The sequence below is a fragment of the Gracilinanus agilis genome, chromosome 3, assembly GCF_016433145.1.
Source record: "Gracilinanus agilis isolate LMUSP501 chromosome 3, AgileGrace, whole genome shotgun sequence".
Lineage (NCBI taxonomy): Eukaryota > Metazoa > Chordata > Mammalia > Didelphimorphia > Didelphidae > Gracilinanus > Gracilinanus agilis.
In genome coordinates, this window is record NC_058132.1 from 344,015,646 (window position 1) to 344,031,389 (window position 15,744).

General features: G+C 34.8%; 1 protein-coding gene across 3 annotated transcripts in view; it reads right to left on the reverse strand.

Annotated features, from left to right (window-relative positions):
* STXBP5L (syntaxin binding protein 5L) overlaps positions 1–15,744 on the reverse strand; it is a 437,905-nt gene that overhangs the window by 326,790 nt on the left and 95,371 nt on the right. For all 3 annotated transcript variants that reach the window (XM_044670068.1, XM_044670069.1, XM_044670067.1), the window contains exon 2: positions 13,795–13,892. In XM_044670068.1, coding sequence (XP_044526003.1) covers positions 13,795–13,892 — 98 coding nt within the window. The remainder of the gene's footprint in view (positions 1–13,794; positions 13,893–15,744) is intronic.

Consider the following 15,744-nt stretch of genomic DNA (forward strand, 5'->3'; position numbering starts at 1 on the left):
TGTTGTTGAAGTAATTTTTTTCTACTTTCTTTTTTCTTCTTTCTTATAAGAGATGTTTCTCTAAGTGGGGAGAGAAATAGATCTATTTAGTCATAAGGGTGATGTGAAAACAGGTATAAATATATATTTTTAAAGAACGTAACCTGGTGTAATTGAAATTATTTTTGATTCATGCATGTTGAGTAATAAGAAAATAAATACTAATTGTTAGGAATATCACCTCATATACACATACACATACTGATATTATATAAATATTTATTTCATCATAGACCTGACTCTAGTAGCTATTTAAAAAGGTTTTACTACCTTATTAAGTTTATCATTATCCTATAGCTACTTCATAATTGGCACTGTCAAAAGATCATAAATTGAAAGTTGGAGGGACATTGGAAACCATTAGTCTCAGCCTCTGAATTTACAGAGAAGGAAATTGAGATCCAAGGAAGCTCAGTGACTTGCCCAAGGGTTTCAAAGGAAATATCAGAAGTGAGTTCTGAACTAAATGAACCTCTAATCGATAATACCATATAGCTGACTTTCTCTATCACTAATAAAATTAAATGGCATTGCACAGAATGTCTAATTATAGTCACTCTATCTCTATCTTCTACAGTCACGTTTGGGAATGTAGCACAGAATCAAACAACAAGCATTAGAATATGTTTTCATACTATGCTTTCTGGAGAGATCTTTCAATAAAAAACAAATGTGGTATCTTTGATATATGATGTTAACACCAATGACTCACTATATGTAGGGCATTTTTCCAGGACAGTCTATAGATTCTGAACCTTTTCCTTTGTGGTTAATACCATTTGTTGGCAAGATGAGTGTATAGAAAAGTCTGTGGCAAAGCAACAAGATAAAACAATCTGATTTTTAAACTTGTAGAATCGACCTTAATATTATCGTATGTTAAAACAAACAAGAACAACAAAACACAAAGACCTAGGAATTCCTTTATGATCATGATTGTGACCTTGAGGTACATATAAAATAAGCCCCAAAAATAATTATGAAATTTTCTGCAGGGCAATAGCCAAGTTTATATAATGTAGAGGTCCTTCACACAGAAAAGATTCTACCAACAATTCATAGATAAATTTTTAAAATTAAGTTTTTCTTTGAAAATAATATCTAAGAATGTTCTAATTGACAAAGAAATAGAAAATAAAACTAAGAACACTAATCTATCTTTCAGATGGAATATGGCAACAATATCACATGAAACTCCAGATCAAATATATATAACTTTTCAATTACCTGGGCTACAAAAATATCTTATCTTTATAAACAATTTAATTCAAATTTTCTATTTAGCCTGCTAAGTGTAAAACCCTAGAAAATACAGAGGCAAAATTTTTAAAAAATCAACAATGGCAAAAAATTTATACTTAACATGAAAAGAAAAAACAGCATCACCTATAATCTGATATAGAAAATTAACTACATTATCAATATCAAAGTGATAGTTTTCAAACCAATTCCAGTGGGCTAATTTTATGCAGAGAAGAAATGTAGACTCTACCACACATTAAAAAAGTTAGTTGCATAATCAGAGAAGATGAAACATATGGCTCCAAATTTATGTGAGAAAGGCCTGGAGATTTTGGTGGACCGGAAGTCCACTATGACTCAAGAGTATGACATGGCAACCAAAAAAGTTAATGGTATTAGACACTGTACTAATAGAATAGTCACATCCACAGTGAGAAAAATTCTAATCCTCTTATACTCTGCTCTAGTCAGATCACATTTAGAATATTGTACTGGTTCTGAGAACCAGATTTTAAAGAACCCATCAACAAACTGGGGCTTATCCACAGGATAAGTATGTCATAAGTATCAGTTGGACATTGATTCTGAAGAAAAGAATACCTAAAAAGAGTGCAATGGTTATTTTTAAGTATTTGAAGGGGTAATTAATTTGTTTTACTTGGCTCCCAAACCATGAGCAAAAGATGGAAGGTGTAGGACAGATTCCAGCTTCATATAAAAGCAAGTATTTTTCACTTAGTGCTTGCTAAAAGGACAATTATCTGCCTCAGTAGGTAATGAACTGGGCCATCTAGGTCACTCAGTGGATAGAGAACCAGGCCCAGAAACAGGAGGTCCTGGGTTCAGATCTGGCCTCAGATACTTCCTAGCTGTGTGATTCTGGGCAAGACACTTAACCCCAACTGCTTAGTCCTTAATACTCTTCTGCTTTGGAACCAATACTTAGTATTGACTATAAGAGGATGGTAGGGTTTTAAAAAAAGGAGAAGGTAATGCACTACCAGAGATTTTCAACCAGAGACTTCTCAGAGTTAGCATAGATTCATGATCAAATGTGTATTGGGACTGGATGACTCCTGAGGCATCATCCAATTCTTACATTCTGTGTTTTTAGAATGAATGAGAGAATATCCAGCTGAAATGGAATACACATACAAAGTAAACAAAATAAACACTTCAGAGATTTACTGGAAAAAATAGCTCTAGAAGATATAGCACATTTTAGAAGTGTGAAAATAGGATTAACTCTCCCCATGCCTTTTTTTAGCTAATCAAATAAAGAATTTAAAGTACCCCTACTTACCATTAAGTATGAGAGTTCACAAGTCACTTACTAGAGTAAGCTCACACCTCCAAAGGCTACCGCCCACTCCCTTAGGCAGTGGTAGATAAATTATAAGACTGCCATTGGTTTTTGTGAAGAAGGGGGAATGACAGGAAGGGAGAGGAAGTGACATGGAAAAAAAAGCATAAAAAGAAGAGACCAGCATGGTCTAGATTCATTCCTTTCCTGGCTTCTGGAGAGATTGGTTCTGGCGATTCATTCCATTCCTGGCATTTGGAATAAGTGACTGAGATTCCTGCCTTGGTTTTGGAGGAGGATGCGTTGGTGGAACTCTGGCTAAAGACACCACCAGAATCTCTAGCTGAGGATTACCAGGAAATCCATATGGAGATAAGAGATTTAGGGAAGCCTCTGTTGGGGCTGAGCCTGGCTTCTCAGGAGAAGGGCTGGTAGGCTTATTAGAATCTATCTCTTTATATGTATTTTTTCACTTTCACTCTTTCCACCTCTTTTAAATAAAGATGCTAAAAGTCATTTTGACTTAAGCTATAATATTTTTAAATCAGTGACCACAATATTACTTTAGAATTCTCATATTAAGTCAAAAATCTAAATTTAAACTCTTACAGAAGAAATATCAATACCTTATACACCTGACTGGTACGAATCAGGAATGGAATGTCTTTTCCAACTCTCCAAATAGACTATAGCTTTGTAAATAGGAACTGCACTCAAAAATCAAAAAAGAACCTGCTTCCATGCTCACTATGTGCTAGAGAGAACATCAGATTGTACTTTTGCTATTTTCAGCCACAGCTACATAAACACATTTTGATCAGCATCAGTAGCAATATCTTTCAGCACAGTAAAATGTCAGACACCAATAACACTTAATAAATGCTTTTAATGATAATGATGAGAGAGCTGAGTATCCCTGAACAGTCATTAACATATTTTTCCCCAAACTGTCTCCTATAGTTCTCTAGGCTCCAAAGACAACTAAACAACTTGCTATTTATAAGACTAGACAAAAAGAAATCAATACTGTTTGTAAGCTGTAGCTTACTTAAATATCTATGGATTCATTTAGTACTAGGCAACAAAAATCCAGGGCTATAAATTAATGTTGTAATATCAGACATAAAAGCCTTGAATCATATCTTTAAAATGGAATCCGACTGATTAATATTTTGCCCTCTCACTTCATAATACTAACTTATACTATTTCTTTAATATTATTGTTAATATAGTCTTCTTCAAAAGAAGGCTATTCAGCTTTAATTATACTTTATGTCAATTTTGCAAGCTGCATGTATTGTTTCACCAAGAGTCATTTCTATGGTACTACAAATCAGAAAGTTTTCCCAGCCCTGTTTTAGGGGCTCTATTTTTCTGGCATCCGAACAATGATTTAGGAAATCAAACGACTGGAGTGGGGAAGAGGTTGTTCAGTTAGTTAATTCTAAATAAGATATGCAGTTCATACAAACACACTAAGGTTACAAATATCTCTAACCACCACACCAGCAAAGAGGTAGCCTATATCTCTCACCTTCACTCACATTCTTCAAATTGTATCTTTGTACTTTAAGGATTTCTTTCTTCTTTTGGGGACCATTCTTGATTTCATTTTAACCTAACTTCACATACATAAAATTATGGGAGGCGGAAGTGTATTTAATGGATAGTTTCATTCCTCTGGCCTCTGTATCCTTTACGGATATTTATAGAGCTTTGATGATTTTAAATGGTCCTGGTAGAATTAAGTCTATATTTTAAAAATCATCAGTCTTAATGTTAAAGAAATCTGTTTATTTTCAGATTTTATAGGCAAAACACACACACACACACACACACACACACACACACAGTAAAATAGAGGGAGCCTGAGGATACATTGATATTCTAAAATATCCAGGCATTTTTATTTATGAGTGTAAAAAAGAATATTCAGGCCTTTAAAGAAGTCAATGTAAGGTTTATAAAGAATTTTCTTCAGCAAAATTCTGAGAAAGAAATAGTACTTGTATCATTATCTCCATTTCACAATAAGAATACTGGGAAACAGAGGAGGAGACCTGACTTGCTCAGAGTCTCATGAGGAATAAGAGTCTACATTTAAACTAAGATCTCCTAATTTGCAGAGCTGAGTCCTTTCTATTATCTAAGTGAATTTTTAAAAAATAAGTTTGAACAAGACTTCAAAAGCAAAAATGATTAATATAGAAAATGAGATCATATATAAAACTATGAATTTCTGTTAATGTTCAACTTATTTTTTAAGTACATATTAAACAACACAATAAAGCCAGCATTGCTGTGTTTCTCTGCGTTCCCTTCTGAACTTCATTCTTCTCTACATATTTTTTAATATTTCATTGATGCTCTTTTCTTTTTCCCCTTTTTTGTATTGCTATCACTATATATCACGTCCCTCCACATAATTCTCCCTCCATTCTCAAAAGGAAAGTGCACTCTCTTATGATATTGATAGTCACTAGCATGATATAGTGCTTTAAGGTTTGAAATCCCTTTGTGACTATTATTTCATTTTATACTCATAACAACTCTGGGAGCTACATACTATTATTATCTTATTTTACAGAAGTACAAATTAAGGCAGAGAGAAGTTAAATGACTTACCCAGAGTCACATAGGTAGTAAGAGCCTGAGGGAGGATTAGAACTCAATTCTTCCAGACTGAGCACTCCATCCACTCTGACACCTAGCTGTCTTATAGCAATAAATTCAATTGGACAAACAAATTCACACTTTGGCCAAATATTAAAATGCCTCTCTTGTCTATTATCTTTCTGCTTACAGAACAACATCAGTCATCTTTGTTAATCTTCAGATATCATGACTGATCATTGTATTAATTTAAATTCTCAAGTCTTTCAAAGTTGTTTTTCTGTGCCTCTTTTTCCATTTGGACAATTTTGTCTCTTAAATCTTTTTGTATTACTTTCATTTCTTTTTCCCACTTTTCTTCCCATTTTTTCTTCTAGCTGTCGTACTTAGTTCTTGAACTCCTCTTTTAAGTTCCTCCAGAGTTTGTGACCAGTTTCTTTTTTTGGATAATTTGCCTGTGTTTGCTTGATTCTCACTCTCTACTTCTGCTTCTGTGTTTTGCTCTTTTTCTCCAAAGAAATTTTCCAGGGTCAAGAGCTTTTATTGTTGTTGTTTATTCCTTATCCTGCTGGAGGATTGGGATTCCTACATGTTGGTCGTCATTTCTTTCTTAGCTTCTGTCTTAGAGGACTTTGCCTTGGGACTATCTTCCTTTACCTGTCAGAGGTCTGAGTGAGTGCAGGTAGATCTGTGGTGTTTTTTGTGCAGCATGCTTCAAAGAATTTTGCCCTGAGGCTACTAAGGCTGCTACTTGAGCTCTGAACCCCATCTCCAGTGGCTGGGATTTGGTGGGTCTGTGGCATAGTACTGCACAATGTTTTGCCTGGAGGCTATCTTCCCCACCCCTTCTGCCTCCCCTGTGGCTTCATTCTTATCAGTCCCTTGGGATTGTTCTGGATTATTGCATTGCTATTAGTAGCAAAGACAATTACATATGAGTATTCCACAATGTTTCATTTTCTGTGTATAACATTCTCCTGGTTCTGCTCATTTCAGTCCACATCAGTTCATGAAGGTCTTTCCAATTAATATAGAAATCGAGCAGTTCAACATTCCTTATAGCAAAATAGTATTCTATAACCATCATATCCCAAAATTTGTTCAGCCACACCCCAACTGAGGGAAACCTCTTCATTTTCCAATTTTTTGCCACAGCAAAGAACACAGCTATAAATATTTTTTACAACCACTTTTTATTATCTCTTTGGAGTATCATTCTTTGCTATCACTCTTCGCAGATGATCTGATGATATATTTAGAGAAGGTAATAAAATCAACTAAAAAGCACATAAACCATTTGCATTTCTATATATTTCCCCCCCCAAAAAAAAAAAACTCCGCAGTAAGAATTAGAAAGAGAAACTCCATTTAAAAATCACTCTAAGACAATATAAAATATCTGGGAATCTATTTGCCAAGACAAACTCAGGAATTATATGAACATATCTACAAAACACTTTTTATACAATTAAAACTAGTTCTAAACAATTGGAAAAACATTAATTGCTCATTGGTAGGATAAGCTAATATAATAAAAATGACCATCCTACCTAAATTAATTTACATATTCAGTGCATGTATTTATATACATATATAACAAAGTTCATCTGGAAGAATAAAACATCAAGAATATCAAAGGAACTAATGAAAAAGATGTGAAAGATGGAGGCCTAGCAGTACCAGATGTTAAACTGTAGTATAAAGCAGTGATCATCAAAACAATATGGTACTGGCTAAGAGATAGAAGGACGCATCAGTGGAATAGACTAGGGATAAATGGCCTCAGTAAGACAATGTTAGATAAACCCAAAGATCCCAGCTTTGGGGGCAAGAACCTATTATTTGACAAAAACTGCTGGGAAAATTGGAAAACAATATGGAAAAAATTAGGTTTTGTTCAACATCTCACATCCCATACTAAGATAAATTCAAAATAGGTAAATAACTATAAATATTGTATATTGGTTCTAAGGCAGAGAAGTGGTAAAGTCTAGGCAATGGGTCAAGTGATTTGCCCAGAGTTACACAGCTAGGCAGTGTCTGAGGGCAGATTGAAACCAGGACCTTCCATCTCTGGGCCTGGCTCTTAGTCCACTGAGCCAACCAGCTGCTCCAGTTATGTTCCTTTTTATCCTTATTCACTTTTCTCTAGATATCTATTAACTCTAATTTTTCTAAAATTTCATTTAATTTTTCTTACTTCTTTCTCATTTATTTTTTGGTTTAATTTGTCTAGATCTGATAGGGAAAGGTTGAGATCCCCCACTGGTATAGTTTACTATCTATTTCCTCTTAAGCTCCAATAGTTTCTCCTTTAAAAATATGAATGCTATACCATTTGTTGCATATGTGTTGAGTACTGATAATTCTTCATTGTCTATACTGCCTCTTATCAGGATGTAATTACCTTCCTTATCTCTTTCAATCATACCTACTTTTGTTTTAGCTTTGTCAGAGATAATGATTGCTACTCTTGTCTTCTTTTTCTCAGTTGATGTCCAATAAATTTTGCTCCAGCCTCTTACCTTTACCCTGTGTGTGTATCTACCTGCCTCATGTGTGTTTCTTGCAAACAATATGTGGTGAGATTTTGGTTTTTAACCCACTCTGCTATCCACTTATGTTTTATGGGTGAGTTCATCCCAGAAAACATTCACAGTTATAATTATCATCTGTGTATTGCCCATCATTTTGATTTTTTTTTTAATCCTGCCCTTTGGGGAATAGTTCTTGTATTTAGCATGCAGTTCACAAGATCTACATGAAAGTTAAAAAAGGGACAATGACTCAGAGCTCTGAGATAAGAGAATGATTAGATTCCCTAGTTACAGATAAGGAAAAGTGAAAAATTCCTGATGGTTGTGTGTCTGTAAGCTTACTTCAGCCAAAGGTAGTGATCTAAATGTGCAGCCCACAGGGATTATAACTTCAAGAAAAGAATAAATTAACCTATAGCAAGAATGAGGAGAATCCAGAATCAGTGGGGGGTCTTGTCCCACATGACATAAGTAGAAGGGGTGATTAGACCATTGATGGCTAAGCAGCTATAGAATATTCCAGAAAAGAGACTAGGACAAGAAAAGTCATTTCTGATGAGTCACTGCATACAAGCCTCTAAGATAGATAGAAAGGCCCAGAAGGGAGGCACAGGTCTAAAATCTGTGGGGTAGCTCTGGGACCCAGACAAGGAGTTTAAAAATGCAAGACAGCCAATCTTCCTAATGAATATTGATGCAAAAACTTAAACAAAATACTAGCAAGGAGATCACAGCAATATATCACAAAGATTATACACCATGACAGGGTAAATTTTTTACAAGGAAAGCAGGGATGGTTCAGTATTAGGGAAACTATCAACATAATTGGTCATAGCAACAACAAAACAATATAAACCATATGATTATCTGAACAGATGCAGCAAAAAGCCTTTGACAAAATACAATACCCATTCCTTATAAAACATTACAGAACAATGGAATAGTTTTCCTTAAAATGATAAAAGGCATATATCTTGTGAGAGGGAATTTCATCCTCTCTCCACTCCTTGATTGCCAACCAAGTATATCCCATTCTCTAAATGATAAAAGAGCTGGAGTGGAGCCCAGCTAGGTCTTTTTGGGCTCAGAACTTCCCAGAGCAGGCAGGAGAAAGGACAGAGAATCTTAAAAGGCTGAGCTACATGTGGTCAGACAGACTTAGAGTAAATCTGTGCTTATCTATCTTTTCTATTTCAAGTGATTATTAATAAACTTTATAGAAAATAAGAACATGGTAGATATTAATTTTAAACCTAACAATCTAAAACCGTTGCAAGCATTATCTGTAGTGGAGATAAGCTGGAAACCTTCCAAATAAGATTAGGGTGAAGTAAGGATCCTATTATCACCCCTGTTATTCAATATTGTAGTGGAAATGCTAGCTATAACAATAAGAGAAGAAAAAGAAATTGAGGAAATTAGACTAGGCGATGAGGAAACAAATTTATCACTCTTTGCAGATGATATGGTAATATACTTAGAGAATCTCAGAGAATCCATTAAAAATAATCAAAATAATTAACTTTAGCAAAGTTATAAACCACATAAATCATCAGTATTTCTATAAACCAACAACAAAGTCCAACAGCTAGAGAGAGAAAGATAAATACCATTCAAAATAACTTAACACAATATAAAATATCTGGGACTGTACTTACCAAAACAAACTCAGCAATTATATGAAAACAATTACAAAATACTTTGCATACAAAGTAAAAATCTAAACGATTGGAAAAACATTAATTTCTTATGAGTAGGCTGAGCCAATAAAAGAAAAATAACAATTCTGCCTAAATTAACTTATCTATTCAATGCCAAAACAATCAAATTTGACAAAAATTATTTCATAGAGGTAGGGAAAAGTAATAACCAAATTCATCAATAAGAATATGGGGTCAAGAATATCAAAGGATTTAATGAAAAACCATATGAAAGTCAGAGGCCTATCCAAACCAGATCTTGAACTCTATAATAAAGCAGTAATCATCAAAACAATGTCTCTCTCAGTGGGTCTTTTAGTATGTTTTAACAGGGATTCTTTTTCAGATATTATTTTGACTAGATGGCCCATGAAGATGACTCTTAAATTCTGAAATTCTGTAATGTTACAATGAAAAGGCAACAGTTAATGATATATTGTTGTGGCTCAGTTGTTCAGTCATGCCCAACTTTTCGTGACCCCATGAATCACAGAATACCAGGCATGACTATCTTCTCAAAAGTTTTTCCAACTTCATGTGTTTGTTTCCATGACACTATCTATCCATCTCACCCTCTGCCATTCCTTTTTTCTGTTAGTTTTTCCTAACTTCATGGTCTTTTCCTATGAGTTCTTTCCAATGAGTTCAAAGAGTTTTCATTATGTGGGCAAAGTATCAAAGTTTCAGTGTCAGCATTTGGCCTGCCAGCAAATAGCTTGAATTAATTTCTTTAATTATTAATTGAATTGAATCCCTTACTGTCCACAGGACTATCAAAGGTCTTCTCCAGCAATACAAATTGAAAGCACTCAGTTTTCCTTATAGTCCAACACTCATAGCCATATATTGCTACTATAAAAATTATAGCTTTGATCATATGTTGGCAAGGTGATGTCTCTGCTTTTTAGTATGCTGCCCACATTTCCCATAGCTTTCCTTCAAAGGAGAAAACATCTTTTAATTTTATGACTGCAATACACATCTGCAATGACCTTTGAGCCCGAGGATGTAAAATCTTGACACTGTTTCCATTTCTTCTCCCTTTATTTGCCTGGAAGTGATAGAAGCTGTTGTCAAAATTTTAGTTTTTTGAATGTTAAGCTTTAAGCCAACTTTTACATTCTCCTCTTTTTTTTTTTAAACCCTTATCTTCCATCTTGGAGTTGATACTGTGTATTGGTTCCAAGGCAGAAGAGTGGTAAGGGCTAGGAAATGGGAGTTAAGTGACTTGCCCAGGGTCACACAACCGGGAAGTGTCTGAGGCCAGATTTGAACCTAGGACCTCCTGTCTCTTGGCCTGGCTCTCAATCCACTGAGCTACCCAGCTGCCCCCTACACTCTCCTCTTTCACTTACATCAAGAGGCTTCTTTATTCTTCACTTTCTGCTGTCAGAATGGTATCATCTACCTATCAGAGAATATTGATATTTCTCCCAGTAACTTTAATTCCCATTTTTAGTTGATCCAACCTGGCATTTCACATGATATACTCTATATATAAGTTAAATAAGGTAACAGTATATTCCTTTTTCAATGTTAAACCAATCAGTTATTCCATGTTCAGTTCTAATTGTTGCTTCTTGCCCTTCATACAGATTCCTTAGTAGACAAGTAAGATGACTCAGTAATCTCATCTCCTTAAGGATTTGCTACATTTTGTTGAGATTCATAGTCAAAGACTTTAGTGTAGTAAATAAAGCAGAAGTAGGTATCTTTCTTGAATTGTTACAAGGCAGTGATCCAGGAAGGGAATATATATATATATATACATATCACCCGCTTGCTTAGTTACTCCTTTATGGCTCCAGACCAATTTTTCTCTCCATTTGAAATTCTCGTCTAATATTTTCTATTAATTTGCAAATCTCTCTTCCTTTTAAATTTGTTTTAAGACATATTTTCCTGAAATATTTTTCTTTACTAATCCCATTTGCTTAAGTAACTCTTATCTATAACTCCTATGGACTTAATTTGTCTGCAACTTTTAAAATCTATACTAGTTTACATGCTGCTTGTAAATCTTAGGGTTTTTTAATTTGTATTTCCTGTATTTTAATGGAAGTTCCTTCAGGACTGAAATCATGTTTTAATTACCTTTTTTTATATAATATTCAATAGCATCTAGTATAATAAGCACTCTAATAATCTTAACTTTTCCAAAAAACTGCATGCAAACCAGACAACTCTGTGGTTTCTTGTTATAGAAATGCATATGTAAATTCCACATAGGAGTATAGGACTTATTTATAATTGTTTTTCCTTTTCTCAGCATCCAATATGAAATAGATTTCCATCAATGACCTTTATTCCTCTAAGTTTTTCATGAGGTTGTCATGGGGACTGCCAGTAACTCTTGGCAAGATAAAAGCCCAGTAGAAAAAATTTCCATTTGATGCTTCAGTTATTACTGTCCATTTTTTGGTCTGTTTTATACTCTGGGAGGAACTCAGGTAACTAAGATTTTTTTTTAGCGTACTTCAAAATGTATTTCCTGGATTTCTGCTGCTATTTTCCCTATACTTCTTTCCAATTTTTTCTTTTATTCTTTAAACTTTTTGTTTCTTCTCAATTTCTCTTGAAAGTTTGGATTTACATTTATATATTACTGATAAGCCTTTAGAGATCTTAACCCCTCATTTTATATCCATTACTCACTAGATCCTCATGATAACCATGTGAAGAAAGTAGGACATTATTATTATGAAAGAAAGAGAAAAAAGGAAGGGATGAAGCTCCAAGAGGTTCTGAGACTTTTACCCTAACACAACTAGTGAGCAGCAAAAGCTGGGCCAGAACTGTAGCTTTTGACTCCTGGTTCAGTGCTTTTTCCTCAATAGCATGTTCCCTTAGAGCAACAAAACCAATCATTGAACTTACTGCTCAATGATATTTGCCCCAATATTTTAGAGAACACTGGCTCTCAATACTAGCTCAGTGCACATAACTAAAGATTTCGAAGATTAATCAGGCACCCTTGTAATACTACTCTATAAAATATTTCAGAAATCACTTTGTTTAATCAGTCTTCCCAGTTCTTGGCTGGGGATTTCTCAGAAGGAAAGTTGTTTGATTTGTGTTACAGATATATCTTCCTAAAGCTCTGCTTTGTGCATGTCACTAACTCAAAAATCTTTAGGGATTTATAGAGAATAAATTCCTTATACTCAAAGCCCTTCAAAATTGAGTCCCAATGTACCCCTACGACCATGTATCTCACTGCTCCTTTACATGATGCCTCCAGCCTTAAAGATCTATTCAGTTTGATCCTCCAGAGAAGCCACTCTACTTATGATACAATGTCATTCAGCCAATATTTATAAAGTGCTTACTCTGTTTAGTAAAGTGTTAGGAGTGAGGATGACAAAAACACAGATAAGACACAAATGCTTACCTTTAAATAATTTATAAATTAATGGTATAGTTGAAAGAACAATGGATTTATAAACCTGGTCAGAGAGACCCAGGTTCAAATGTTGCCTCTGTCATTTACTATACTATCTAATATTGGAAAAGTCTTTTCACCTCTCAACTAATAATTCCCCCATTTATAAAATGAAAATTTTAATCTAGATGTCTTCTAATAGCCCTTCTAGCTTTAAATATTATTGCCTCTGAGATACTTTCCAACTACTGGCACTGGCAGGAAAATGCTTTTTATCTGCTTCCCAACAATGAATGTATTCACTAAGGTACTAGCCAGTTGTTTGTAATTCTATTTACCAGTAAGTATGGACTTTGGATATCCTATCTGGCTTGGCCTTATGGTTTTTATGTACTTTCCATTTCTGAGTTTATCTGGCTTCTGACTCATGGTCGTTCAGAAACCAATGTTTGCCCTGAGTCTCCAGTACTATTATCTGACCTGATCCTCTCTCCACTGCTACCTTTGACCCAATGTAACAACACCACGATCAATGTGTGCCAGGGATAGAGAACTACATATGATCATGTACTAAACAAATGTACTTATGGCAATAATTATAACATGAAGATAAAGTATAATATCTGAATATTCAAGTTTTCTGAATGACCTGATTTTTAAAAACAATATTTAATACAATGTCTGTATTATTATTGTTGTTGCCTTTGAATCTTCACACTAAGGAAAAATATGTATACTAGAAAGGGTTTTTTAAACATTTCAAAAAACATTCTTGAATTTTCATCTTCAGTTAAGTAAATAAATGAAAATTACAAAACCAACACAGGAGTATCTTGAAATTAGACAACTTTTCCCTTTACCTTCATGAAGAACCCATAGTTGTATAATACAATGAGGGAAATTCCACTTACCCAAATGTTTATGGAATTGTAATTGATGACAAAAAATACCCACGAATTAACATAAAAGCAAGGATACATTCGTATAGCACCACTTCTTGTTCCAATAGCCAAAATTTTCTGGACTGGATCAAAGGCTAAGGCTGTGGGCTGATAAGGAAACCCATGCCGGACCGTCTGAAAGAAAGTAAATAATATAAACATTTGATTTGTAATAATAGTAAAAATTATGGATCCAATGAATGTTTTAGGCAATTTAAGCAGAATTTGAAGTCATTTATGATATATTATTGAAGTCATTTTTTTTACTAAAATTTAAAAAACTCCCTTTAAGGCTCTTATCGCCTTTTCTCTGGACTACTGCAATAACCTTCTAACTGGTCTTCCTGCAAGTTTCTCCCTACTCTAATCTATCTTTTACTCAATTGCCAAAGTGATTTTTCTGAATCTCAGATATATTCGTGTTATTTCTTGCTCAATGAGTTGCAATGATGCCTTCTGCTTGGCAGTTACACTTCTACATAACCTACTCTCTTCCTTACCTTTACAGTTTTTTTATCACATTACTTTCCTCCACATGCTCATTGATCCAGCTACACTGGCCTTCTGGCCTTTCACTCTATATCTTATTTTCATGCCTTTGCCCTGGCTGTTCTCCCTCTTCTTCATCCCTGGAATACTTGGGCCCCTCCCTTCACTTCTTAGTTTCCCTGAGTTCTTAAGAGGCCCAGATAAAAAAATACCTAAAGAGGCCTTTACAGACTCCTAGGACCTTCCCTTCCCATTCTGTATTGCCTTTTTTTTTTTTTTTTACTCTGTGTATACCTTATATATACCTGATTGTTTTCATGTTTTTCTCCTATTAGATAGCACATTCCTTGAAAACAGACATGGTTTTTGCCATTCATTGAATCCCCAGGCTTTAGATCAATAGTAAATACTTAAATCCCTGCTGACTCACCAATATAATGTACACTAAATTATGAATCTTTTAGGTTTAGTTTTTAATTTTGGTCCTATCTGTACTAAATATTTTAATGATTTTATCACTAGTATTATTATCACTAGTATAAGATATCCTATCTAGAATTAATAATAAGTAAATGAAATAGTAGATTACCCTCCCTGGATGGCAAGTTCTTTTATATGACTATATCTATTAAAACTCTCTTAATACAATGTCAAATATTCAGAGATTCCAAACATACCGATTTTTTATATATGTAGAATCTTCTCTGAGTTACTCCCCTAATTTGTACTGTCTTTTTAGGGGTTGGGTACCCTGAGAGGTGCTTACTATACAAGTTCTAGGGGTATTCTATATGGGTCCACATTTCTACAATTAGTTTATGAACCTCACAGTATTTTGTTTCATTTTCCCATTACAGTGGATAAAAGAATATGGATACTGTGATAATGAGATTAAACCTACCCTCCCCATTTTCAGATTTAATCACCAAAAGTGTAATTACTACCACTTAATTCACAAGTTGGGAAGTCTGTGACCCACGTGTGCAAGAGTGAGTGATGAATCAAAATTGACTAACTGCCCCCTGGGCATTTCTAAGGAAAGCTTCTGTTGTGATTGTACACATAAACTAAGAGGAACTCACAGGAAGTGACGCAAAAGAAGTGCCTTTAAATGGGAGTGACAGGGGGCAGCTGGGTAGCTCAGTGGAGTGAGAGTCAGGCCTAGAGACAGGAGGTCCTAGGTTCAAACCCAGCCTCAGCCACTTCCCAGCTGTGTGACCCTGGGCAAGTCACTTGACCCCCATTGCCCACCCTTACCAATCTTCCACCTATGAGACAATACACCGAAGTACAAGGGTTTAAAAAAAAGGGGGGGGGGGAGTGACAACTTCCTGTAAGGCTCTTCTTGTTCCTGTCTTGGACCTGAAGGACTTCTGGCTGTCTGGCTGGGACTTTGGATGTGGTGAGACTGCTCTTAAATCTCTCTCTGAGAACCATATGTGGTGAGTGCAAAATACTGGCTTTTCCTGGATTTCTCTGAAGGAACTCTCCTTTCAAG